The 22770-nt window shown below is 39.4% G+C and overlaps 1 protein-coding gene across 9 annotated transcripts in view; it reads left to right on the plus strand.

Moving 5' to 3' along the window:
* P4HA1 (prolyl 4-hydroxylase subunit alpha 1) overlaps positions 1 to 18099 on the plus strand; it is an 86828-nt gene extending 68729 nt beyond the window's left edge. For all 9 annotated transcript variants that reach the window (XR_012417814.1, XR_012417815.1, XR_012417817.1 and 6 more), the window contains 5 exons: positions 8289 to 8342; positions 10917 to 10982; positions 14417 to 14485; positions 15478 to 15574; positions 17413 to 18099. Coding sequence is in view for 4 of the 9 variants with exons in the window: in XM_005565535.5 (XP_005565592.1) it covers positions 8289 to 8342; positions 10917 to 10982; positions 14417 to 14485; positions 15478 to 15574; positions 17413 to 17483 (357 nt within the window). In the remaining 5 variants the exon portion in view is untranslated. The remainder of the gene's footprint in view (positions 1 to 8288; positions 8343 to 10916; positions 10983 to 14416; positions 14486 to 15477; positions 15575 to 17412) is intronic.
* Positions 18100 to 22770: the final 4671 nt, after the last annotated feature.

The raw sequence follows: 22770 nt of genomic DNA on the forward strand, positions 1-22770 counted from the left end.
TTGTTGTATCTCTGCCAGGCTTTGGTATCAGGATGATGTTGGCCTCATAAAAGGAGTTAGGGAGGATTCTCTCTTTTTTTGTTGATTGAAATAGTTTCAGAAGGAATGGTACCAGCTCCTCTTTGTATCTCTGGTAGAATTCGGCTGTGAATCCATCTTGTCCTGGACTTTTTTTTGTTGGTAGGCTATTAATTATTGCCTCAATTTCAGAGCCTGGTATTGGTCTATTCAGAGATTCACCTTCTTCCTGGTTTAGTCTTGGAAGGGTGTATGTGTCCAGGAATTTATCCATTTCTTCTAGATTTCCTAGTTTATTTGCGTAGAGGTGTTTATAGTATTATCTGATGGTAGTTTGTATTTCTGTGGGATCAGTGGTGATATCCCCTTTATCATTTTTTATTGCATCTATTTGATTCTTCTCTCTTTTCTTCTTTGTCTTGCTAGCGGTCTATCAATTTTGTTGATCTTTTCAAAAACCCAGCTCCTGGATTCATTGATTTTTTTTGAAGGGTTTTTTGTGTCTCTATCTCTTTTAGTTCTGCTCTGATCTTTGTTATTTCTTGCCTTCTGCTAGCTTTTGAATGCGTTTGCTCTTGCTTCTCTAGTTCTTTTAATTGTGATGTTAGGGTGTCGATTTTAGATCTTTCTTGCTTTCTTTTGTGGGCATTTAGTGCTATAAATTTTCCTCTACACACTGCTTTAAATGTGTCCCAGAGATTCTGGTACGTTGTGTCTTTGTTCTCATTGGTTTCAAAGAACATCTATTTTTGCCTTCATTTTGTTATGTACCCAGTAGTCATTCAGGAGCAGGTTGTTCAGTTTCCATGTAGTTGTATGGTTTTGAGTGAGTTTCTTAATCCTGAGTTCTAATTTGATTACACTGTGGTCTGAGAGACAGTTTATTGTAATTTCTGTTCTTTTACATTTGCTGAGGAGTGCTTTACTTCCAGTTATGTGGTCAGTTTTAGAGTAAGTATGATGTGGTGCTGAGAAGAATGTATATTCTGTTGATTTGGGGTGGAGAGAGTTCTGTAGATGTCTATTATAATGGTCTGCTTAGTGCAGAGCTGAGTTCAAGTCCTGGATATCCTTGTTAACCTTCTGTCTTGTTGATCTAATATTGACAGTGGGGTGTTAAAGTCTCTCATTATTATTGTGTGAGAGTATGAGTCTCTTTTTAGGGCTCTAAGGACTTGCTTTATGAATCTGGGTGCCCCTGTATTGGGTGCATATATATTTGGGATAGTTAGCACTTCCTGTTGAATTGATCCCTTTACCATTATGTAATGGCCTCCTTTGTCTCTTTTGATCTGTGTTGGTTTAAAGTCTGTTTTATCAGAGACTAGGATTGCAACCCCTGCTTTTTTTTTTTTTTTCTTTCCATTTGCTTGGTAGATCTTCCTCCATCCCTTTATTTTGAGCCTGTGTGTGTCTTGCACAATGACATGGGTCTCCTGATGGGTCTTGACTCTATCCAGTTTGCCAGTCTGTGCCTTTTCATTGGGGCATTTAGCCCATTTACATTTAAGGTTAATATTGTTATGTGTGAATTTGAACCTGTCATTATGATGTTAGCTGGTTATTTTGCCCGTTTATTGATGCAGTTTCTTTATAACATCGATGGTCTTTACAATTTGGCATGTTTTTGCAGTGGCTGGTACTGGTTGCTGCTTTCCATGTTTAGTGCTTCCTTTAGGAGCTCTTGTAAGGCAGGCCTGGTAGTGACAAAATCTCTCAGCATTTGCTTCTCTGCAAATGATTTTGTTTTTCCTTTACTTACAAAGCTTAGTTTGGCTGGGTATGAAATTCTGGGTTGAAAATTCTTTTCTTTAAGAATGTTGAGGCCGGGCGCGGTGGCTCAAGCCTGTAATCTCAGCACTTTGGGAGGCCGAGATGGGCGGATCACAACGTCAGGAGATCGAGACCATCCTGGCTAACGTGGTGAAACCCCGTCTCTACTAAAAAAATACAAAAATCTAGCCGGGCGAGGTGGCGGGCGCCTGTAGTCCCAGCTACTCCGGAGGCTGAGGCAGGAGAGTGGTGTAAATCCGGGAGGCGGAGCTTGCAGTGAGCTGAGATCCGGCCACTGCACTCCAGCCTGGGTGACAGAGCGAGACTCCGTCTTAACAACAACAACAACAACAACAACAAAAGATTGTTGAATATTGGGCCTCACTCTCTTCTAGCTTGTAGGGTTTCTGCCGAGAGATCCGCTGTTAATTTGATGGGCCTTCCTTTGTGTGGGTAACCTGACCTTTCTCTCTGGCTGCCCTTAACACTTTTTCCTCATTTCAACCTTGGTGAATCTGACAATTACGTGTCTTGGAGTTGCTCTTCTCGCGGAGTATCTTTGTGGTGTTCTCTGTATTTCCTGAATTTGAATGTTGGCCTGCCTTGCTAGGTTGGGGAAATTCTCCTGGATAATTTCCTGAAGAGTGTTTTCCAACCTGGTTCCATTCTCCCTGTCACTTTCAGGTACACCAATCAAATGTAGATTTGGTCTTCTTAGATAGTTCCATATTTCTTGGAAGCTTTATTAGTTTCTTTTTACTCTTTTTTCTCTAAACTTGTGTTCTCACTTTATTTCATTAATTCCATCTTCAGTCACTGATGCCCTTTGTTACACTTGATCCAATCGGCTATTGAAGCTTGTGCATGCGTCACAAAGTTCTTGTGCCATGGTTTTCAGCTCCATCATTTAAGGTCTTCTCTACACTGTTGGTTCTAGTTAGCCATTCGTCTAATCCTTTTTTCAAGGGTTTTAGCTTCCTTGCAATGACTTAGAACATGCTCCTTTAGTGGGGAGAAGGTTTGTTATTACCGACCTTCTGAAGCCTACTTCTGTCAACTCATTGAAGTCATTCTCCATCCAGCTTTGTTCTGTTGCTGGCGAGGAACTGTGATCCTTTGGAGGAGAAGAGGTGCTCTGATTTTTAGGATTTTCAGCTTTTCTGCTCTGGTTTCTCCCCATCTTTGTGGTTTTATCTACCTTTGGTCTTTGATGTTGGTGACCTACAGATGGGGTTTGGGTGTAGATGACCTTTTTGTTGATGTTGACATATTCCTTTCTGTTAGTTTTCCTTCTAACTGTCAGGTCCCTCAGCTGCAGGTCTGTTGGAGTTTGCTGGAGGTCCACTCCAGACCCTGTTTGCCTGAGTATCACCAGCAGAGGCTGCAGAACAGCAAATATTGCTGCCCGATCCTTCCTCTGAAAGCTTCGTCCCAGAGGGGCACCCACCTGTATGAGGTGTCTGTTGGCCCCTACTGGGAGGTGTCTCCCAGTTAGGCTACGTGGAGGTCAGGGACCCTCTTGAGGAAGCAGTCTTCTGTTCTCAGAGCTCAGATGCCGTTCTGGGAAAACCACTGCTCTCTTCAGAGCTGTCAGACAGGGATGTTTAAGTCTGCTGAAATTTCTGCTGGCTTTTGTTCAGCTTTGCCCTGCCCACAGAGGTGAAGTCTATAGAGGCAGTAGGCCTTGCTGAGTTGTGGTGGGCTCCACCTAGTTTGAGCTTTCTGGCTGCTTTGTTTACCTAATCAAGCCTCAGCAATGGTAGATGCCCCTCCTGCAGCCAGCAGACTGCTGCACTAGCAGTGAGCAAGACTCCATGTGCGTGGGACCCACTGAGCCAGGCACAGGAGAGAATATCCTGGTCTGCCAGTTGCTAAGACCATGGGAAAAGCACAGTATGTGGGCGGGAGTGTCCCATTTTTCCAGGTACAATCTGTCATGGCTTCCCTTTGCTAGGAAAGGGAAATTCCGTGACCCCTTGTGCTTCCCAGGTGAGGCAATGCCCCGCCCTGCTTTGGCTCATTCTCCATAGGCTGCACCCACTGTCCAACCAGTTCCAATGAGATGAACCATGTACCTCAGTTGGAAATGCAGAAATCCCACATGTAAGTGAGAACATGTGATATTTGTCTTTCTGTGCTGGGCTTATTTAATATAATGAACTCCAGTTCCATCCCTGTGACAAGATTACATTCTTATGGCTGAATAGTGTTTCATTATATATAAGCACCACATTTTCTTTATCCATTCATCTGTTGATGGACACTTAGGTTGATTCCATACGTTAGCTATTGTGAATAAACATGAGAATGCGGGTATCTCTTCATCATGCTAATTTCCTTTCTTTTGGATATATACTTGGCATTGGGATTGCTGGATCATATGGTAGATCTATTTTTAGTTTTTTGAGGAACCTCTACAGTGTTCTCCATAGTGATTGTACTAATTTACATTCCCACCAGCAGTGTATGAGCATGCCCCTTTCTCTTCATCCTTGCCCAGTATCTGTTATTTCTGGTTTTGTTTGTTTGTTTTTTCTTGAGATGGAGTCTTACTCTGTTGCCCAGGCTGGAGTGCAGTGTGTGATCTTGGCTCACTGCAACCTCCACCTCCTGGGTTAATGCAGTTCTCCTGCCTCAGCCTCCTGTGTAGCTGGGATTACAGGCCCCTGCCACCATGCCCAGCTAATTTTTGTATTTTTAGTAGAGACAGGGTTTTACCATGTTGGCCAGGCTGGTGTTGAACTCCTGACCTCAGGTGATCCACCCACCTCTTCCTCCCAAAGTGCTAGAATTGTAGGTGTGAGCCACTGTGCCCGGCCAGGATGTTGAATTTTTTTGAAAGCTCTTTCTGCATCTGCAGAGATGATCATATGGTTTTTAATTCTGTTTATGTGGTGAATTATATTTATTGAACCAACCTTGCACCCCACAAATAAAGCCTACTTGATTGTAGTAAATTAACTTTTTGATGTGCTGCTAGGTTTTGTTTTCTAATTTTTTTTGAGTATTTTGTGTCTATGTTCATCAGGAATATCAGCCTGAAGTTTTCTTTTTTCATCATGTCTCTGATGAGTTTTGGTATCAGAATGATGCTGGCTTAATAAAATGAGTTAAGGAGGAGTCTTTCCTTCTCAGTTTTTTGGAATAGTTTCAGTAGGATTGATACTAGCTCTTCTTTGTATGTCTGGTAAAATTCGGCTGTGAATCCATCCAGTCCAGGGCTTTTTTTGGTCAGTAGGTTTTTTGTTTTGTTTTGTTTTGTTTTGTTTAATTACAATTCAATTTCATAACTCCTTATTGGTCTGTTAAGGGTTTCAGTTTTTTTCTGGTTCAGTCTTGGGAGGTTGTACGTTTCCAGGAATTTATCCATTTCTTCTAGGCTTTTTATAAAAGTTTGTGTGCATAGAGGTGTTAATAATCATCTCTAAGGACTTTTTATATTTCTTTGGGGTCAGTTGTAATGTCACCTTTGTTATTTCTGATTGTGCTTATTTGGATCTTTCTTTTTCTTTGTTAATCTAGCTATCTTGCTGTTTTTAGAATTCTTTGATGTTTGACAATCTGACTAAAATGTGCTTCAGAGAGGACTTTTTTGGGTTGAATCTATTTAGGGACTTTTGAACTTCCTGGAGTTGGATACCCTTCTCTCTTCCCCAGACTTGGGTAGTTTTCAGCTGTTATTAAATAGGTTTTCTATGCCTTTTACCGTCTTTTCTTCTGGAACTCCTGTAATACAAATGTTTAATGGTGTCCCATAAGTCTTGTAAGCGCTCTTTGTCCTTTTTCATTATGTTTCCTTTTTTCCCCCTGAGTAATACCAAACAATGTATCTTCAGGTTCAGACATTGTTTTGCTTAATCAAGTGTGCTGGTGCAGCTTTTTTTTTTTTTTTGAGATGGAGTCTCGCTCTATCACCAGGCTGGAGTGCAGTGGCGAGATCTCAGTTCACTGCAACCTCCGCCTCCCAGGTTCAAGCTATTCTCCTGTCTCAGCCTCCTGCATTCATTGAATTCTTCAGCTGCAAGAATTTTGTTTGGTTCTTTTTATGATATCTTTCTTTTTTGAAATTCTGATTCATATCATGAATTGTTTTCCTGATTTCATTGAATTATCTATCTGTATTTTCTTTTATCTGTTTGAGTTTCCTTAAGATCATTATTTGAATTTTTTTCAAGCTAGGTGTTTTCCTTTTCATTTGGGCCTGTAACTAGAGAGTTACATTCTTAGCAGTGTCATATTTCATTGCTTTTTAATGTTTCTTGTTTCCTGCATTGATGTCTTTGCATCTAGTGGAACAGCTGGCTCTTTTAAACTTTCCGCTTCAGTTGGACTGTTTGGGAAGGGTGTGGTGACTGTGTTTCCAGGTAGGTTCAGTAGTGTAGTCTCTTGTAGCTTCTTCAGCTGTATTCATTGTCAACAATAACTGTGGGTGCCTCAGCAGCCTAGGCTGGAGAAGTTTGTGGTGGTGGTCGCTGTGGAGTACATTGTTAGTATCTTCAGTGGCAAGAGCTTTTGGAATCCTTCCATTCTTGTTTTCCGCACAGTAGGGAGTTTTAGCCAGTGGGAGTCTTCTTGTGGCAGGTCTGACATATCCTTCAAGCAGCTGCCATAGTGCTGCAATCCAGGTTCTAGCGTTTGGAGTGGCTGTGGGGCTAGGATCTTGGTCTCAGGGTCTCACATACTATTGTAACACCTGGGTCTTAGGGTATAGGGTCACTCTCATGGCAGGGTTGGATGTAGGTTGCCTATAGTGCCAGGATCTGTGACTCTGAGGCACCCTCTAGCTGCTTGGGAAAAGAGTGTCAGTATGTAGCTGTGAGTCTACCCCTGGCGGACTGGGCACAGCCCTGGCCCAACTCTAGGGAAGAGAGGATGCTCTGGAGGTTTGAGTCTGGGATGCAGGGTTTGGCTATGATTTAGGAGCCTGAGCCAATAGGGTTAGTGGCAACTCCTATCCCTGGGGATGAGGCACCATGTAGTAGTCACTCCAGAACCTGGATTGGTGGGCTCAGATGGATCCCAGACTCTGAGGCCAGGTACAGCAGGAACAAGCACCCCTGAATGGCCAACCATGCCTGTTGTTTGGGCCCTGTGGGGCAGAGAGCAGCACAGCAATGACTTCACTCACCAGAAAGAGAATTGTCTCAGCAGCGCAGACTCTCCAGGGAAGCAGGGTACTAGAGTTATTTGTCCTGCAGGGCACATCTCTCAGCTTAGCCACTGCTCTGTTTCCCTGGGTCCTTGGGTACTACTTCAGCCCTGGGATGTACAGCTGCTCAGCTTGGCCAGTGCAGCAATTCCACAAGGGCGATGTGCTGTTTCAGCTCAGGCTGAGGGGACATGACTGGTCTGGGTGGCCCAGGCATCATTTCCCTGGGATGCAGTGTTCTACCAAAGTACTGTTTTCTTGGGAGGGAGTACACGGCTCCAGCTCCTGCCTCAGGGAGTTGGAGGAGGGGTGGGTAGAGCAGTTCCATCTCCCTTGACCCCACCGGAAAGGGTATAACAGCTGCTGGCATCTCTACTTGGGAATGTCAGGCTTCCAAATAGGCCTTAGGCCTTCATTCCTGGCTTAGCTTCAGGGATGAAGGGGTGCTGTGAGTGCTGGCCCCCAGAGCAAGACACATTCCAGCAGTAGTTCCAGTTTCACCATTAACACTCTTACTTATGTTCTCCTTTGATTTTGTCAGCACTTTATTGTGTTGTGTGATTGAGGGAAAGAGTTAAGTATCATTCTCATTTTAACAAATAAGAAAACTGAGATCATATCCGAAGTTACATTGTAATTAAGAGAGCTGGAACTTGAACTCAGACCAAATATTTTTCTTACATTTTGCTGCGTCACACTGGGACATTGTCATAAGCAACTGAAGTTGTTAGGGCCCCTCGGCAGGAATAATTAAATTGGTGTTAACTTCTTTCCTTTTTTAGCAGGGAAAAAATATGTAAGAAAAGATATTTTATTAAAGTAGATTGCAAGTTCGCCAGCATTTGGGGCTTTGGAAAACATTTTTTTTATTTAAGTTCCAAAGGAAAGTGTTTAGTGAAACAAAATAATAGAAATCTCAAATTTTAGCTTATGTATTAAATTTTTAAACATTAGCTGGGTGTGGTAGCATGCACCTGTAGTCCCAGCTACTCAGGAGGCTGAAGTGGGAGGATCACTTGTGCCCCCAAAGGTTGAGGCTGCAGTGCGCTCTGATTTCATCACTGCACTTCAGCCTGTCTCTGGCGGGGGGGTGGGGAGGGGTACATATATATAGATATAAATATATATAGATCTATAGATATAAAGATCTATATCTATAGATATACAGTAGCTGTCTTTTGTTTTTCATCCCTGTTTTCATAGGAACTCTCATTGATTTTAAATAGTTTTCATTTCTCTGTAAATACCTGACCATGGTCTATAAAAGTCCAAAAAATGAGGTTCATAGATTTTTTTGAATAGTAATCTTTATAGTTCTTTTCTTTCATGCTTTGTGTCTTTCCTTCAGGTAGCAAATTATGGAGTTGGAGGACAGTATGAACCCCATTTTGACTTTGCACGGGTAAGTAAAAAAGAAATGGAGAAATTCACTGAGGCTTATGCATTACATTGTTTGTCTCAAAACAAAACAAAACAAAACAAAAAAACAGAGTCTCACTCTGTCATCCAGGCTGGAGTGCAGTGGCGTGATCTTGGCTCACTGCAACCTCTGCCTCCTGGGTTGGAGCAGTTCTCCTGCCTCAGCCTCCCGAGTAGCTGGGATCACAGGCATGCGCACCACCACACCCAGCTAATTTTTGTATTTTTAGTAGCAACAGGGTTTCACCATGTTGGCCAGGCTGGTCTTGAACTCCTGAGCTCAGGTGATCCACCCACCTCGGCCTCCCAGAGTGCTGGGATTACAGGCGTGAGCCACTCTGCCTGGCCGCATTACATTGTTAAAGAAAAAATTATTCTTCACACTTGTTAAAGATGGTAACCAGACTTCATTCAAGAGGGGACCATTGCGATAGGTATAGGGACCACGGCAGTTGCAGTGGGATTTCGCAGTAAGGGAGAGCGATTAAGCCCAACTCCAAATACAACAAGGAAGAGTTGGAATTTATAGCCAATGAGCAAGAGTGGGTGTTAGTAGATGGAAAATTACTAAGAGGTAAGGGAGGATTCAGGCTAAACTGACCTAACGAGATCCTTGCTGAAGTCAGGGCAGAGTGATCATCACCCAGGGGATAGTGGAAGATGAAGAACCCAGTTAGATTTTGAGGGTGATCACATGGCAAGGATGGGGGATTCTGGCTCACTTGACTTAGCAGGGTTCTTGCTCAAATTGGACAATGCAGAGATAAATACTAGAAGCCCAAAGTCAGGGCCTACTTGAGAAGAAAGTTCAGAGGAGCCTGAGTAGTTTGGCCAAGGAGAGATTCTTTGTCAACATGTTAATTCTGTTCTTTTAACATTAAAAATTCATAGCCTATTTGGAATTTATGGAAATATGGTGTGGCAGATATTCTGTGAAACCTTTTTAGCAGTTTAAAAAAACAAAAACAAAAACACCTAGATACCCAATAAAATCACTTAAGATACTTTTAAATGCATTGGCAAACCTGGAAGAAAGTAAAGGGTATTCCAAAAGGGAAACTGAACAGAGGTGATCCCAAACCTAGAGAATTAAAGAGGGGGGACAAAGCACAGAGGCTGGAGGTCTGTGCCTGCAGGAATTAGAGCTTTGGGAATAAACAGCTCTGTAAGAGGAAGATCTGCCACAGTGTAGGCTGCTGAATTTGAGACCCCAGCATAAAATCTAAATCTCCGCAAAGATTACACCTTCAGTAAAGAAAGAATGGGTTTGAAAATAAATCTCTTGTGATGCAGGAGCCTTATGGGGATCTGTGTGTTTCCATCCTGGCTAGGGCATAGTGTGTATGATAGGGGAGCTACTTCAGGGAGTACTATGTGTGGAATTTTCCACATATGTCATGTTAGCACTAAAAGTTTTGAACTTCAGAGCATTTTGAATTTTGGACTTTTGGTATGCTCAACCTGTATTCCATGTTATGGATATACCACAGTTTAGCCATTCGCCCATCGAAGGATATTTGGATAGTTTTTAGTTTTTGACTATTACAAATAAAGATGTGTATATATTTCTGTATGAAAAATACATTTTTATTTTTCTGGGAGAAATGCCAAGAGGTTGTATTGTATTTTAATTTAGATATAAATATTTAGATATTAATTATCTAGCTTGATTATAGTACTGAAAGTCACTTTACTAGCATTATTAGAAAAATAATACTAGGGGCCAGGCGTGGTGGCTCATGCCTGTAATCCCAGCCCTTTGGGAGGCCAAGGTGGGTGGATCACCTGAGGTCAAGAGTTCAAGACCAGCCTGGCCAACATGGCAAAACTTCATTTCTACTAAAAATACAAAAAAATTAGCCAGACATGGTGGTGCATGCCTGTAGTCCCAGCTACTTGAGAGGCTGAGGCAGAAGAATTGCTTAAACCCGGGAGGTGGAGGTTGCAGTGAGCTGAGATCATGGCATTGCACTCCAGCCTGGGTGACAGGGCAAGACTGTCTCAAAAAATAAAAGAAAAAAAGAAAAATAATACTAGGAAATATTTCAGTAGGTCATGAGTTCAAAGTAAGTCTCAAGGTACATTAAGCTTCAGGAATGTAGCTAAGAGATGGCTGTCACGTCGTATTTTTTTGGAAGCCAAAATTGTGGGTATTGATTTTTAAAATAATATGTAGTCAGCAAATAATGGCTGTCATTTAGGCTAATAAGTCTGCCTTTTATCCTGTAATCTTGTCTAAAGTATCCAGTATACAAGTTCAGTGAGCAAGTATTTGAGGCCAGGTACAGTGGCTCACACCTGTAATCCTAGCACTTTGGGAGGCCAAGGCAGGAGGATTGCTTGAGGCCGGGAGTTCAAGATCACCCTGGTCCATATAGCAAGACTCCATCTTTACAAAAAGAGTGCCTGATGTTTATAGTGCACTGGACATTACAAGGGAAACTTTTGGGGTTGTTGGCATATTCTTCAGGATGTTACTACTGATGTTTAGTTGCCACTAGAGTATTTGTATTACTGAATTTTTATACCATTGAATTTGCTGTGTTTTTATTCACAGAAAGATGAGCCAGATGCTTTCAAAGAGCTGGGGACAGGAAATAGAATTGCTACATGGCTGTTTTATGTAAGTTGTCACTAAAATTTTTAGGTTAAGTTGGGATTTGATCACATGATTCATTTTAATGTGTTAAGTTTGTTCTGTGTAGCTCTGATTCACCATCCTAGTTTAACATTTTTATAACTGAGTAAAGGGAGTTAAGAATTTTTTTGCATTTGCAACTTTTTCAGGCTGTAAGATAGATGTTCATTATAGAAACTTTTGGACAAACTTAAAATTTATAGTGCCACTACGTGCAGATAATCATTAATAATTTGACATATAGGCTCTCTGTTTAGTCACATATAATATGTGCATATAAGAATCTCTCTATATTTGAATTTCTGTACATACACATTATTTCAGTAAACTTCTGAATTCCATTTTTTTATTGAAGTATATCAGAAGAGTGCACAAATTAAGTATTGTAACTTGATTAATTTTCACAAAGTGAACACTTCTGGTGTATTCAGTACTAAGGTGAAGAAATAGCACATTACAGTCCCCAGAAGCCCTACCTCAAACTTTTAAAACAGTATGGTCATAATTCAATTTTTAAAATTGTTTATAGTGTTTGTTCTAGTTACCCCAAATAAATCACTCCAAAACTCTCTTTTCTGAGTGGTTTAAAATAACAATGATTTTCTTAATGTATCTCTAACAGTTATGAGGTTGACTGGGCTCAACTCATGGTTCCTGCTCCAAATCTGACATGCATTTGCCATCAAATGTCTGGCACTGGGGTATCTTGAAGGCTAAGGTTGAGGCTGGCTGTCAGCCAGAATGCCTAAATTCTGGCCAATACATGCGGCTGAGCTTCTTCACAGCATAGTGACTGGATTACAAGACGAAGCATCCCAAAAGAACAATGCAAAAGTACATGGTATTGTTATGACCTACCCTCAGAAGTCACAGATGTCATCCTGCTGTATTCTGTTACAGCAATTACAAAGGTCTGCCCAGCTTCAAGGAGAGGGCACATAGACCCTACCACTGCAGACGAATGTCAGTGTCACATAAGAATAGCATGTAGGATGGGACATATTGGGATGTATTATATTTGGAAAATGCAATCTGCCATAATGTCATAACCTTTGTTAACTTAAAGATATTTTAGGCCAGGCACAGTGACACATGCCTGTAATTCCAGCACTTTGAGAGGCCGATGTGGGCAGATCATTTGAGGTCAGGAGTTCAAGACCAGCCTGGCCAACATGGTGAAACCCCGTCTCCACTGAAAATATAAAAATTAGCTGGGCGTGGTGGCACACTCCTGTAGTCCCAGCTACTCAGGAGGCTGAGGCACGAGAATCGCTTGAATTTGGGAGGCAGAGGTTGCAGTGAGCCAAGATCACGCCACTGTACTCTCCAGCCTGGATAACAGAGTGAGGCTCCATCTCAAAAAAAAAAAAAAAACAAAAAAAAAAACACCTATATATATATCTATACTTAATTTTGGTTATTTCATTGCTCTTTCCATTCCTTAGCCCTATTTGAATTACATTTTTTTGCTGTCTGTAGTATCTCACTCCCTGCCAAAATCTCTCTCTGTTCAGTCTATTTTCTTCTTCTCTCCCTGCCACCTTCCCTGTTTCCTTCCTCTCCATATGCCTCCTTTTCTCCCCAATTCCCAATTTGTATTCCTCTCACAATTCCATCTTGTTTCCAAAAGGAGGCAAGGTACATTATAGAAAAGAGAAATATCACAAAGGGAAAACCAGGAGAGGGTTAGTACAGTGCACAAATTCATGCTGTGAAGGCTTGCATATTTTCTAGAGGTGAGTCTCCTTAGAGGTTGTACCAATTTATATCCCAATTTTAAGTGGGATATATTTGTGAAGTATGTTTGTCAGACTTTTTGATCTGTGTATCTTTCACTTATCAAATTAGCAGTTATTGTGGCTTTAATTTGCATTCTTTTATTATAGAAGTTGAGCATCTTTTCAGATGTTTAAAAGCCATTAGTGTTTATGTGTTCCTGGTTCTCCTTGTATTTCTTTGTTTTATGAATATTGATGCTGTATTATTTGGCCCACTATCCATTTCTCCCTCTTAATGTAAACAGCCTTCCTGTTTTTCTAAAACAGTTGCATAGCATTTTAATTGATTATCATTTTTCCCGTTATTTAAATACCTCCCCAGAGGGGCACATAGAATATCTCAAATTACTTTTCTCTCATGCACAACTTTTTAATTTCTTCAAAGTCAGTTTTTTCTTTTCTTTTCTTTTCTTTTTTTGAGACAGAGTCTCTCTCTGTTGCCCATGCTGGAGTGCAGTGGTGGTGCTATCTCAGCTCACTGCAAGCTCCGCCTCCCAGGTTCATGCCATTCTCCTACTTCAGCCTCCCAGGTAGCTGGGACTACAGGCGCCTGTCACCATGCCTGGCTAATTTAGTTTTTTGTATTTTTAGTAGAGATGGGATTTCACCGTGTTAGCCAGGATGGTCTTGATCTCCTGACCTCGTGATCCGCCTGCCTTGGCCTTTCAAAGTTCTGGGATTACAGGCGTGAGCCACCACGCCCAGCCAAAGTTAATTTTTTCATTGGTTAAGTGTTCTTAGTTCTTTATTATTAGTTATATATTTATCATTGTAAAATACCTTTTATTTAATGCTTTTTACCTTGATTTAAACTGTGTCTCATACTAAGATCATACCCTGTTTTCCTTGGATAGCATTTGCCCCAAATCTTACGTTTTTGTGTTCTGTGTTTCTAAGTCACTTGTTTTAGATGCAGCTCTGATACAACATATAGTTGGGTTTTGCTCTGTGATCTAATCAGTCTATGCATTCTACTTATGTTGCTTTAAAAAAAATATTTATGATCCATGTTTCCTTTGCCTTGTTTTATGTGATTCTTCGGTTAATTTAAAAGGTTTCCATATTTTTCTAGGTTATCTTTATATAATCCTTTAACTTTCTCACTTTTATTTAATATGTTTGATTCCCTACCATAAGAAATGGCAAAACTGATTTTAGTTTATTTTTCTCGTTATTTTTTACATTTATTTAAATATTTCTTGAGCACCTACTGTTCTTGAGGTACTACTGTTCTAGACACTAATGATCAGCAATGAACAAAACAGACGAAAATTCCTGCCTCCATGGAGATTACATTCTAATACAATAAAATACATATTTATATCTCTGTATTGATTTATTAGTTTTAAGTCATTTCTTTTTCCCTCTGGCTATAAATAAATTCCTATCTCAAATTATATCCCCACTCTCCCATCTGACGGTTTTTTGTTAATCATTCCTTTGCTTTTAGTTTTTTAACTTATGTGTATAAACCTAAATGGCATTTTATTCATTAAAAACTGAGTAGCATGTACCAACCCCGCTATATAAGAACAAGTCCATATGTTCCCAATATTCTAGTATCCAATATCAAGTCTTTATAATGGCGTGTTTTACTTTATTCTACCAGCGCTTTCGATAACACCCTCTTGTTTCTTATAGATGAGTGATGTGTCTGCAGGAGGAGCCACTGTTTTTCCTGAAGTTGGAGCTAGTGTTTGGCCCAAAAAAGTAAGCCTGTTTGGTTTGTTTTTGGTTTATTAATTTTTTCCCTAAGGAAGAGATGCACTAGTATTCATGGTCTAATTAATGAATTACATTTTTTTTTTCTTTTTCTTTTCTTTTTTTGAGACATGTTCTCGCTCTGTTGCCCAGGCTGGAGTGCAGCAGCACAAATATGGCTCACCTGGGTTCAAGTCTCAGCCTCCCAAATAGCTGGGACTACAGGTGCATGTCACCATGCCCAGCTAATGTTTAAATTTTCTGTAGAGACAGTGTCTCCCTGTATTGCCCAGGCTGGTCTTGAACTCTTGGGCTCAAGTGATCCTGAACCCCTGCACCTGGCCAAATTACATTTTTAGAGGTATTTTTATGGTCTTTGCCACAAGTGTGTAGAGGTAATGAATGACCAGGAATTAGTATTTAATTTTTTCATTTCTAAAATGGGTTCTGTATTGTTTTCCCCTCCATCTTGCTATGTAAGATATGTTAGCTTTGTTTTGGCAAATACTTTTGTTGTCAAGCATTTTTATGGTATTTTTCATATGATCAAAAACAGTTTTTAAAGTGATATAACCATATTTTCAGAATTATATTAGAGGAAGATAAAATGCTGCTTTAGAGGAGTTCTTCCACAGGAACAAAGGAAAAATTAAGAAAGCGCCTGGGCATAGTGGCTCACGCCTGTAATCCCAACACTCTGGGAGGCCGAGATGGGCAGATCACCTGAGGTCCGGAGTTTGAGACCAGCCTGACCAACATGGTGAAAGCCCGTCTCTACTAAAAATACAAAATTAGTCAGGCCTGGTGGTGCACGCCTGTAATCCCAGCTACTTGGGAGGCTGAGGCAGGAGAATCACTTGAACCCAGGAGGCAGAGGTTGCACTCCAGCCTGGGTGATAGAGCAAGATTCCGTCTCAAAAAAAAAAAAAAAAAGTAATCACTGCCGAAAGCGATTACCTGGCATTGTATACTTGGGGATAATTGTGAATTGTTCTCCATAGGGAACTGCTGTTTTCTGGTATAATCTGTTTGCCAGTGGAGAAGGAGATTATAGTACACGGCATGCAGCCTGTCCAGTGCTAGTTGGCAACAAATGGGGTAAATATTTCATATATTCTGTGAAGAGAATGTAATTCTTGTTTTCTATTTTGAAACTATTATCTGTGTCTTAAAAACAAAAGCCCCCACAATGTTTGCTTAATATGATTTTAACATTGTACAGGATTCAACCAAACAAGTGCCTAATCTTAATATAAATTTGTAATCAGAATTTTGATGACAGATTTTATTTTTAACTCTATTTTCACTTATCCTAAGAAACATTGTCTAACTCAAAATTGAATAAGACAATATCTTCCCCTCAAAGGGTTAATAATATGATTGAGACATACTAATGGATTATAATGTAGTACATATTATTACAAAAACGTAAACAGAAGATGGTGACTGCCTAAGTTTGGGGAGCCTTCTTCAAAGCTTATTCTTTAAATTTGGTCCAAAAGATAGAACAGCAGTTTTCTAAACATGTTAGACACCGGGTTCTAATATGAGGCTCGAGTAGCACCTAATGTGCAAAATTTAAAGACGCACTCACTTTCAGGGACATGCAAGTGCAGGAATGGTTACATTTAAAAAAAAAACAGAAACAGGTGAAATTAGCTTTAATATCTATTAATTAGCCCCATGTAGCCATTTCAGTCTGTGTTACTAGCCACCTGTTTAGTGGTTACATAAAGACATAACAAAGTTAAGGAGTGAGGCCTGATCAGGATTTTAAAATCTCCCTTCATGATTATAGTGTTTAAGAACCACTGGACTAGAATGAGGAAAGGCTAGTTGGTGAGAGAGAGTTTAGAAAGTTGTTTTCTGTTGTCTAAGTGGGAGATGACAACAGCCTGGATTAAAGCATCCGTGAAAGGGTTGGAGAGCAAATAGATTCGAGAGAGACATAAGGAAAATTGTCAGGGTTTGATGAATAAAGAGTAGATACAAGGGTTGAAAAAGGAAAAAGGAGTTAAGAATTAAAGTTTCTGCTTCAGATATTTTGATTGGGTTCTATGGTACTGGAGACAAAAAAAAATAGAAAATTAACTCCTTTTGGGATACATTTTTACATGGTATACATTTTTTAAAGGTATTTTGGAAACTTAATGAGCATACAATAGCAATGGTTGATTAGAGGGTTGTTCCTTTAGAGTGGAAAGTTTGTGTTCATTATTAAAATGTCTTTGTATTTTGGAGGTTGTACTTTGAAAACAGTACATAAAGCAATATTCTACTCTATCTGTACCTGTATCTTAAGTCCATTTGTGTCTCATTTCAAGCCTCACATTGAACATTGGAAACTTTAGGAGATGCACATAGACTTGCAAATATACACATATGTGTATACATACATGTATGTACATAAACACAAGTGTGTACACATATGTATATAGGTATATAAAATCTGTGTTTTCAGCATTTAGCCAAGTTTTTAAGTAGCATCTGCCTTTATCCAGTTTTGGTGTTGAACTTTTATCCCATGTTGAAACTTTGTTATAGACCTAGCTTTTAGAAACCAATTAAATAGGCCGGGCGCGGTGGCTCAAGCCTGTAATCCCAGCACTTTGGGAGGCCGAGACGGGTGGATCACGAGGTCAGGAGATCGAGACCATCCTGGCTAACACGGTGAAACCCCGTCTCTACTAAAAAATACAAAAAAACTAGCTGGGCGAGGTGGCGGGCGCCTGTAGTCCCAGCTACTCGGGAGGCTGAGGCAGGAGAATGGCGTAAACCCGGGAGGCGGAGCTTGCAGTGAGCTGAGATCCGGCCACTGCACTCCAGCCTGGGCGACAGAGCGAGACTCCGTCTCCAAAAAAAAAAAAAAGAAAAAACACTAATTAAATACTGATTAGATTAAGGGGGGAAATTAATATATTACTTTTCTCTCACAGTATCCAATAAATGGCTCCATGAACGTGGACAAGAATTTCGAAGACCTTGCACCTTGTCAGAATTGGAATGACCAACAGGCTTCCCTTCCTCTCCTATTGTTGTACTCTTATGTGTCTGATATACACATTTCCTAGTCTTAACTTTCAGGAGTTTACAATTGACTAACACTCCATGATTGATTCAGTCATGAACCTCATCCCGTGTTTCATCTGTGGACAATCGCTTACTTTGTGGGTTCTTTTAAAAGTAACACTAAATCACCATATTGCATATGTACAACCTTAAAGTTCTGTTGGTATCACAGAAGACGAGAGTTTAAAGTGAGGAATTTTATATTTAAAGAACTTTTTGGTTAGATAAAAATATAATTTGAGCATCCAATTTTACTGTTTTACTACATCTCAGTCGGTGGGTGTTAAGCTAGAATGGGCCGTGTGATAGGAAACAAATGCCTTACAGATGTGTCTAGGTGTTCTGTTTACCTAGTGTCTTACTCTATTTTCTGGATCTGAAGACTAGTAATAAACTAGGACACTAACTGGGTTCCATGTGATGTTTCATATGATCTTCTAAGTTGATTTTTTTCCTCCCGAGTCCTTTTTAAAGAAAGTATACTGTATTTTACCAGCCCCCTCTCTTTTCTCATAGCTCTTCTGTGGTGAATTAAACCTACTTGAGTTAAAATATTTCGCTTTTTTTTTTTTTTTTTTAAACAAAGTCCTGCATAACAACACTGGGCCTTCTTAACTAAAATACTCACCACTTAGTCTGTTTTTTAATCCCTTTTTTAAAATGACAGATGATTTTGTCCAGAAATTTTGCTGTTTTTCTTAGTGCTAATACCTTGCCTCTTATTCCTGCTACAGCAGGGTGGTAATATTGGCATTCTGATTAAATACTGTGCCTTAGGAGAATGGAAGTTTAAAAATGTACAAGTCCTTTCAGTGATGAGGGAATTGATTTTTTTTTAAAGTCTTTTTCTTAGGAAGCCAAAATGTTTGTTTTTTTAAGATTCTGAAATGTGTTGTGACAACAATGACCTATTTATGATCTTAAATCTTTTTTAAAAAAATGTTTGTTTTCTGTGTGGTGTTTTTTGTATTTAAATCCAAATGTATGATGTGGCAGTAACAGGTTAACTTATGTTATTTCTTTAGCACACATAGGGCTTAGGTTTATACTGTTGGTTTCCACTCACACTAATGTCACATGGTTAAGGAAGAAAAATTTGGGCTCTCTGAAGTTTCAGATATTTCATGAGTCCAAATGTGTTTCCTTCAAACAGAGCTCTAAAATACTTTACTGTGGTTATGAAATTATTACGGGCCAGGCACAGTGACTCATGCCTTCAATCCCAGCACTTTGGGAGGCTGACACAGGCAGATCACCCAAGGCCAGGAGTTCGAGACCAGCCTGGCCAACATTGTGAAATCCCATCTCTACTAAAAATACCAAAATTAGCTGGGTGTGGTGGTGCATACCTGTAGTCCCAGCTACTTGGGAGGCTGAGGCAGGGAAATAGCTTGAACCCAAGAGGCAGAGGTTGCAGTGAGCTGAGACTGCACCACTGCACTCCAGCTTAAGTGACAGAACGACTCAGTCTCAAAAAAGAAAAGTTATTACAATAATGGTACTTAAGACTTTCTCCAATTAAAAAATGTGTGGTGATACAAAGCTGTGAGCTTAATGAAGTATGTTAATTGATGCTTTAGACTATTTACATTACTTACTGTGAATCCTAGTTCACACAAGGGTTCTTTATCCTTATCCTTTATGTAGTATTTAAATACTGAAGGAAGAATTTGGTTTGATTCTCTGGGAAAGTGGGTGTTTTTACCCATTTTAAAAGTGAACTCTGAAGTTCCTTTCTTCTGACTAGCCTTTGTTCCAACATAAGTATTTTAGAAATATGGAGAATTAAGTTCAGCACTTTCATCCACTCAGATTTTGTGACCATTGATGGTTTTTTAAAAACTTTTTTAGTAAAGTAAATGGAAGCAAAAAACTCAAAAATGTAGAATATAGGGGTTCAAAGGATGTAAAATACCGTTTATTGCCATGTGTGTTATAGAAAGTAGAATACAAGTATCTTTCAGAAGGAAATTACATATTCCATAATCTTACAAATTTCATTATATTCAACTTGGAACCCCACGTGGGAATTAGTAAATTCTTTCAGAATTAGATCATACAGTACCCTTTAAAGTTTTATAATTACCAATTATTCTTCTTTCCAAATGAAAAGAGGGAAAAATCCAGTATGAAGCTTTTAGTTCCATTATTACAATTCTGTATTTCTTTTAATGCTGAACTTTCACACAAAGGAGGGCTGGAAACTACCTTGGATAATGTGGAAAATGTGGAAACTGGTTTCCTCACCAACCCTAAGCCTTTTCTTCCATATTGGAAGTTTCATCATTCATTAATTTTATTCTCATTAACTTTAGGGAGTTATCACAAATATGGAGTTAACTGAAGTATCCACCAGAACATCTTAACAGTGGGGTAAGCAAATGTGGTAACTAGGTGGTAATAACCTAGTAAGATTATAAAAAGAACAATGAACTGACTTTAGGATTCTTTGGAAAGCTGAATGGTAAATGCAATAAATGAAAGAAGTGATCAATCATCTACTTCAGTGAAATTATAATAAAATGGTTATTGGCCGGGCATGGTGGCTCATGCCTGTAATCCCAGCACTTTGGGAGGCCGAGGCAGGTGGATCACCTGAGGTCAGGAGTTTGAGACCAGCCTGGCCAACATGTTGAAACCCCATCTTTACTGAAAATACAAAAAATTAGCCGGGCATGGTGGCAGGCGCCCATAATCCCAGCTACTCGGGAAGCTGAGGTGGGAGAATCGCTTGAATGTGGGAGGCAGAGGTTGCCGTGAACAGAGATCACGCCACTGCACTCCAGCCTGGGTAACAGAGCGAGACTCCATCTGAAAAAATTAAAATAAAATGGTTATTACGGTGTGAGAGTGTAGAAAAGTTACAAATAGTAAACCAACACACACATATATATGTATATAATTTATAAACTAATATGTGTGTATATAAAAAAATCTTGCTGCTTAAAAGAATCTAAATATCTTTACATAGCCATGTGTTGACTGCTATATGTAACTTCCATACCACTTAAGTCCATATAGCTGAAAAACGAACAGGTTGTATGCAGAGCCCAATGGACTAAACTATTGAATGACTGGATTGCTGTTAAATATATAGGCTGGGCACAGTGGTGCATGCCTACAATGTCAGCACACTGGGAGGCCAAGGTGGGAGGATCTCTTGAACCCAGGAATTTGAGACCTGCCTGGGCAACATAGTAAGACCCTGTCTCTTACTAACAATCAAGTTACCCAGCTGTGGTGGCATATGCCTGTGGTCCCAAGCTACTGGGCAGGCTGAGGTGGCAGGATCCCTTGAGCCTGGGAGGTCAAGGCTGCAGTGAGCTATGCTTGTGCCACTGTACTCAAGCCTGGGCAACAGAGCAAGACCCTGAAAAAACAGTGTGATACTAAAACACATACACACACCAAATCATGATTAAGTAATTATAAATCACTTGAACAGACAGAATTATGAAATAAAGATTGCTAGGAGAAAGCAGAATGGAAAAAATGACATCTTAATCCAGATAGCCAGCAACACAAGGACCAATCTCTTCTCTTGGCAGTGCTTATTTTTACTATAGTAAAAGTTAGTGTTTTAGAGGGAACAATATTGGGTAACTTAGACAAAAAGGAATGAGTTAATAGAGAACCATAAGTTACCAGATTTATCAGAATAAAATTTCATAATCCTGTGTTCCTAATGTCCTTGGATATTATTCAATCACTTTAATGATGTTTTGCAAAATTAACTGTAGTAGACCAGTAAAGTTCTTTTGGTTGCCTACTTTCTTAAATTTGAGGACTTTAAAGTTTACTTTCTGTGTAAATGTAGCCTTAAGTTAAATACAAATTTCGACTCAGGAAAACTGGTAAGAATGCCTTACTCTAACTTATATACAAGCAGATGTTAAGTAAAAGGAGCAACCAAAAGGAGTGGAAGTCCTCCATCATCTGCTTTTGAGGTCTTGTTGAACTTTCATTGTAGCACTATTCTGTTGAAATTAGTTATATGTTGCTTAATGAGAGGAAAATGCCTCATCATTAGAAGATTGTTGTTGTGGGAACATCATAGAGTGTACTTACACAAACTTAGATGGTATAGTCTGCTACATACCTAGGCTATGTGATACAGCGTATTGCTCCTAGGCTGCAAACCTATACAGCATGTTACTGCACTGAATACTGTAACCAATTATAACAGAGCTAACAATGTATGTATCTAAAAGTAGAAAAAGATACAGTATAGAGTATTTTAATCTTACAGGACCACCACCAGATAAGCAGTCTGTCACTGACTGAAAGGTTAGGTGGCACCTGACTGTAGTGTTATACAGAGCAAGATAATCACATATGAAATAAGCTCTAAAATCTGAAAAAGGAAAATATCTCCAATTTTGTCAGTTGGTCTTTTCAATTCATAATAGGCTTATTTCTAAAAGAAACCTGTTTTAGGCTAAGCACTTCAAATTCAGAATAGAACATTTTAAATATAGATTGATGTACACTTTTACATTTCAGTGCTTTTTAGGGAGAAGGATTGTGTTTTAAGTTAGAAAAGGCATTCACATAAGTCCAAAAAAGAGTCAGAATTATTGTAATACCTACTTTAAAGTAATAAGTATAGTTGAACTCCATTCCAATGTAGGTTTTACACAGGTTTCGATATATCATGAGTCATATATATAATAATTACATAATGGTTAACTTATAAGAAATATTAATGTCATCTTTTGATACATGCATGATTAAATCATTAAGTCTGAGAAAACGAAATAACTTACATAACAGTTGAATTTAGTTCTATTTTTACTTTGCTTTTAAAAGGCAAAAAAGTGAGGTTCTGTTACGTGAAACACCTTTTGACTTGTAAGAGAAAAAAAGTAGTCCGTACTAAAAATAATCAGTGCTATCTTTCCCACATTCTTTTCTTATTTCTGCAACTATGGGGAAAATAGTCCATGAAAAGTTCAAGTAAGGGAATATTGAAAGTGCTCTGAAACAGTGCTAGTCAGTGTGGCTTCTAGATGAGCTGCCATGGGGTTTCTTCTCCACAAAGGCGTTTACATCAAAATAAACTACATCAGTAAGTACCTCCTTCATTTAATTCAGTTGACTTTGTAGCAAGTCTTTCTAGATAAAGAAAGCAGTGTTATTTACATTATAGTATAAACTTCTAATCTCAGTGAAAACCAGAACTTTTCAGTAGTGTTGCTCAGTTCCCTCCCTTGAACTGGAGGGAA

This window comes from Macaca fascicularis, chromosome 9 (genome assembly GCF_037993035.2).
Source record: "Macaca fascicularis isolate 582-1 chromosome 9, T2T-MFA8v1.1".
NCBI lineage: Eukaryota > Metazoa > Chordata > Mammalia > Primates > Cercopithecidae > Macaca > Macaca fascicularis.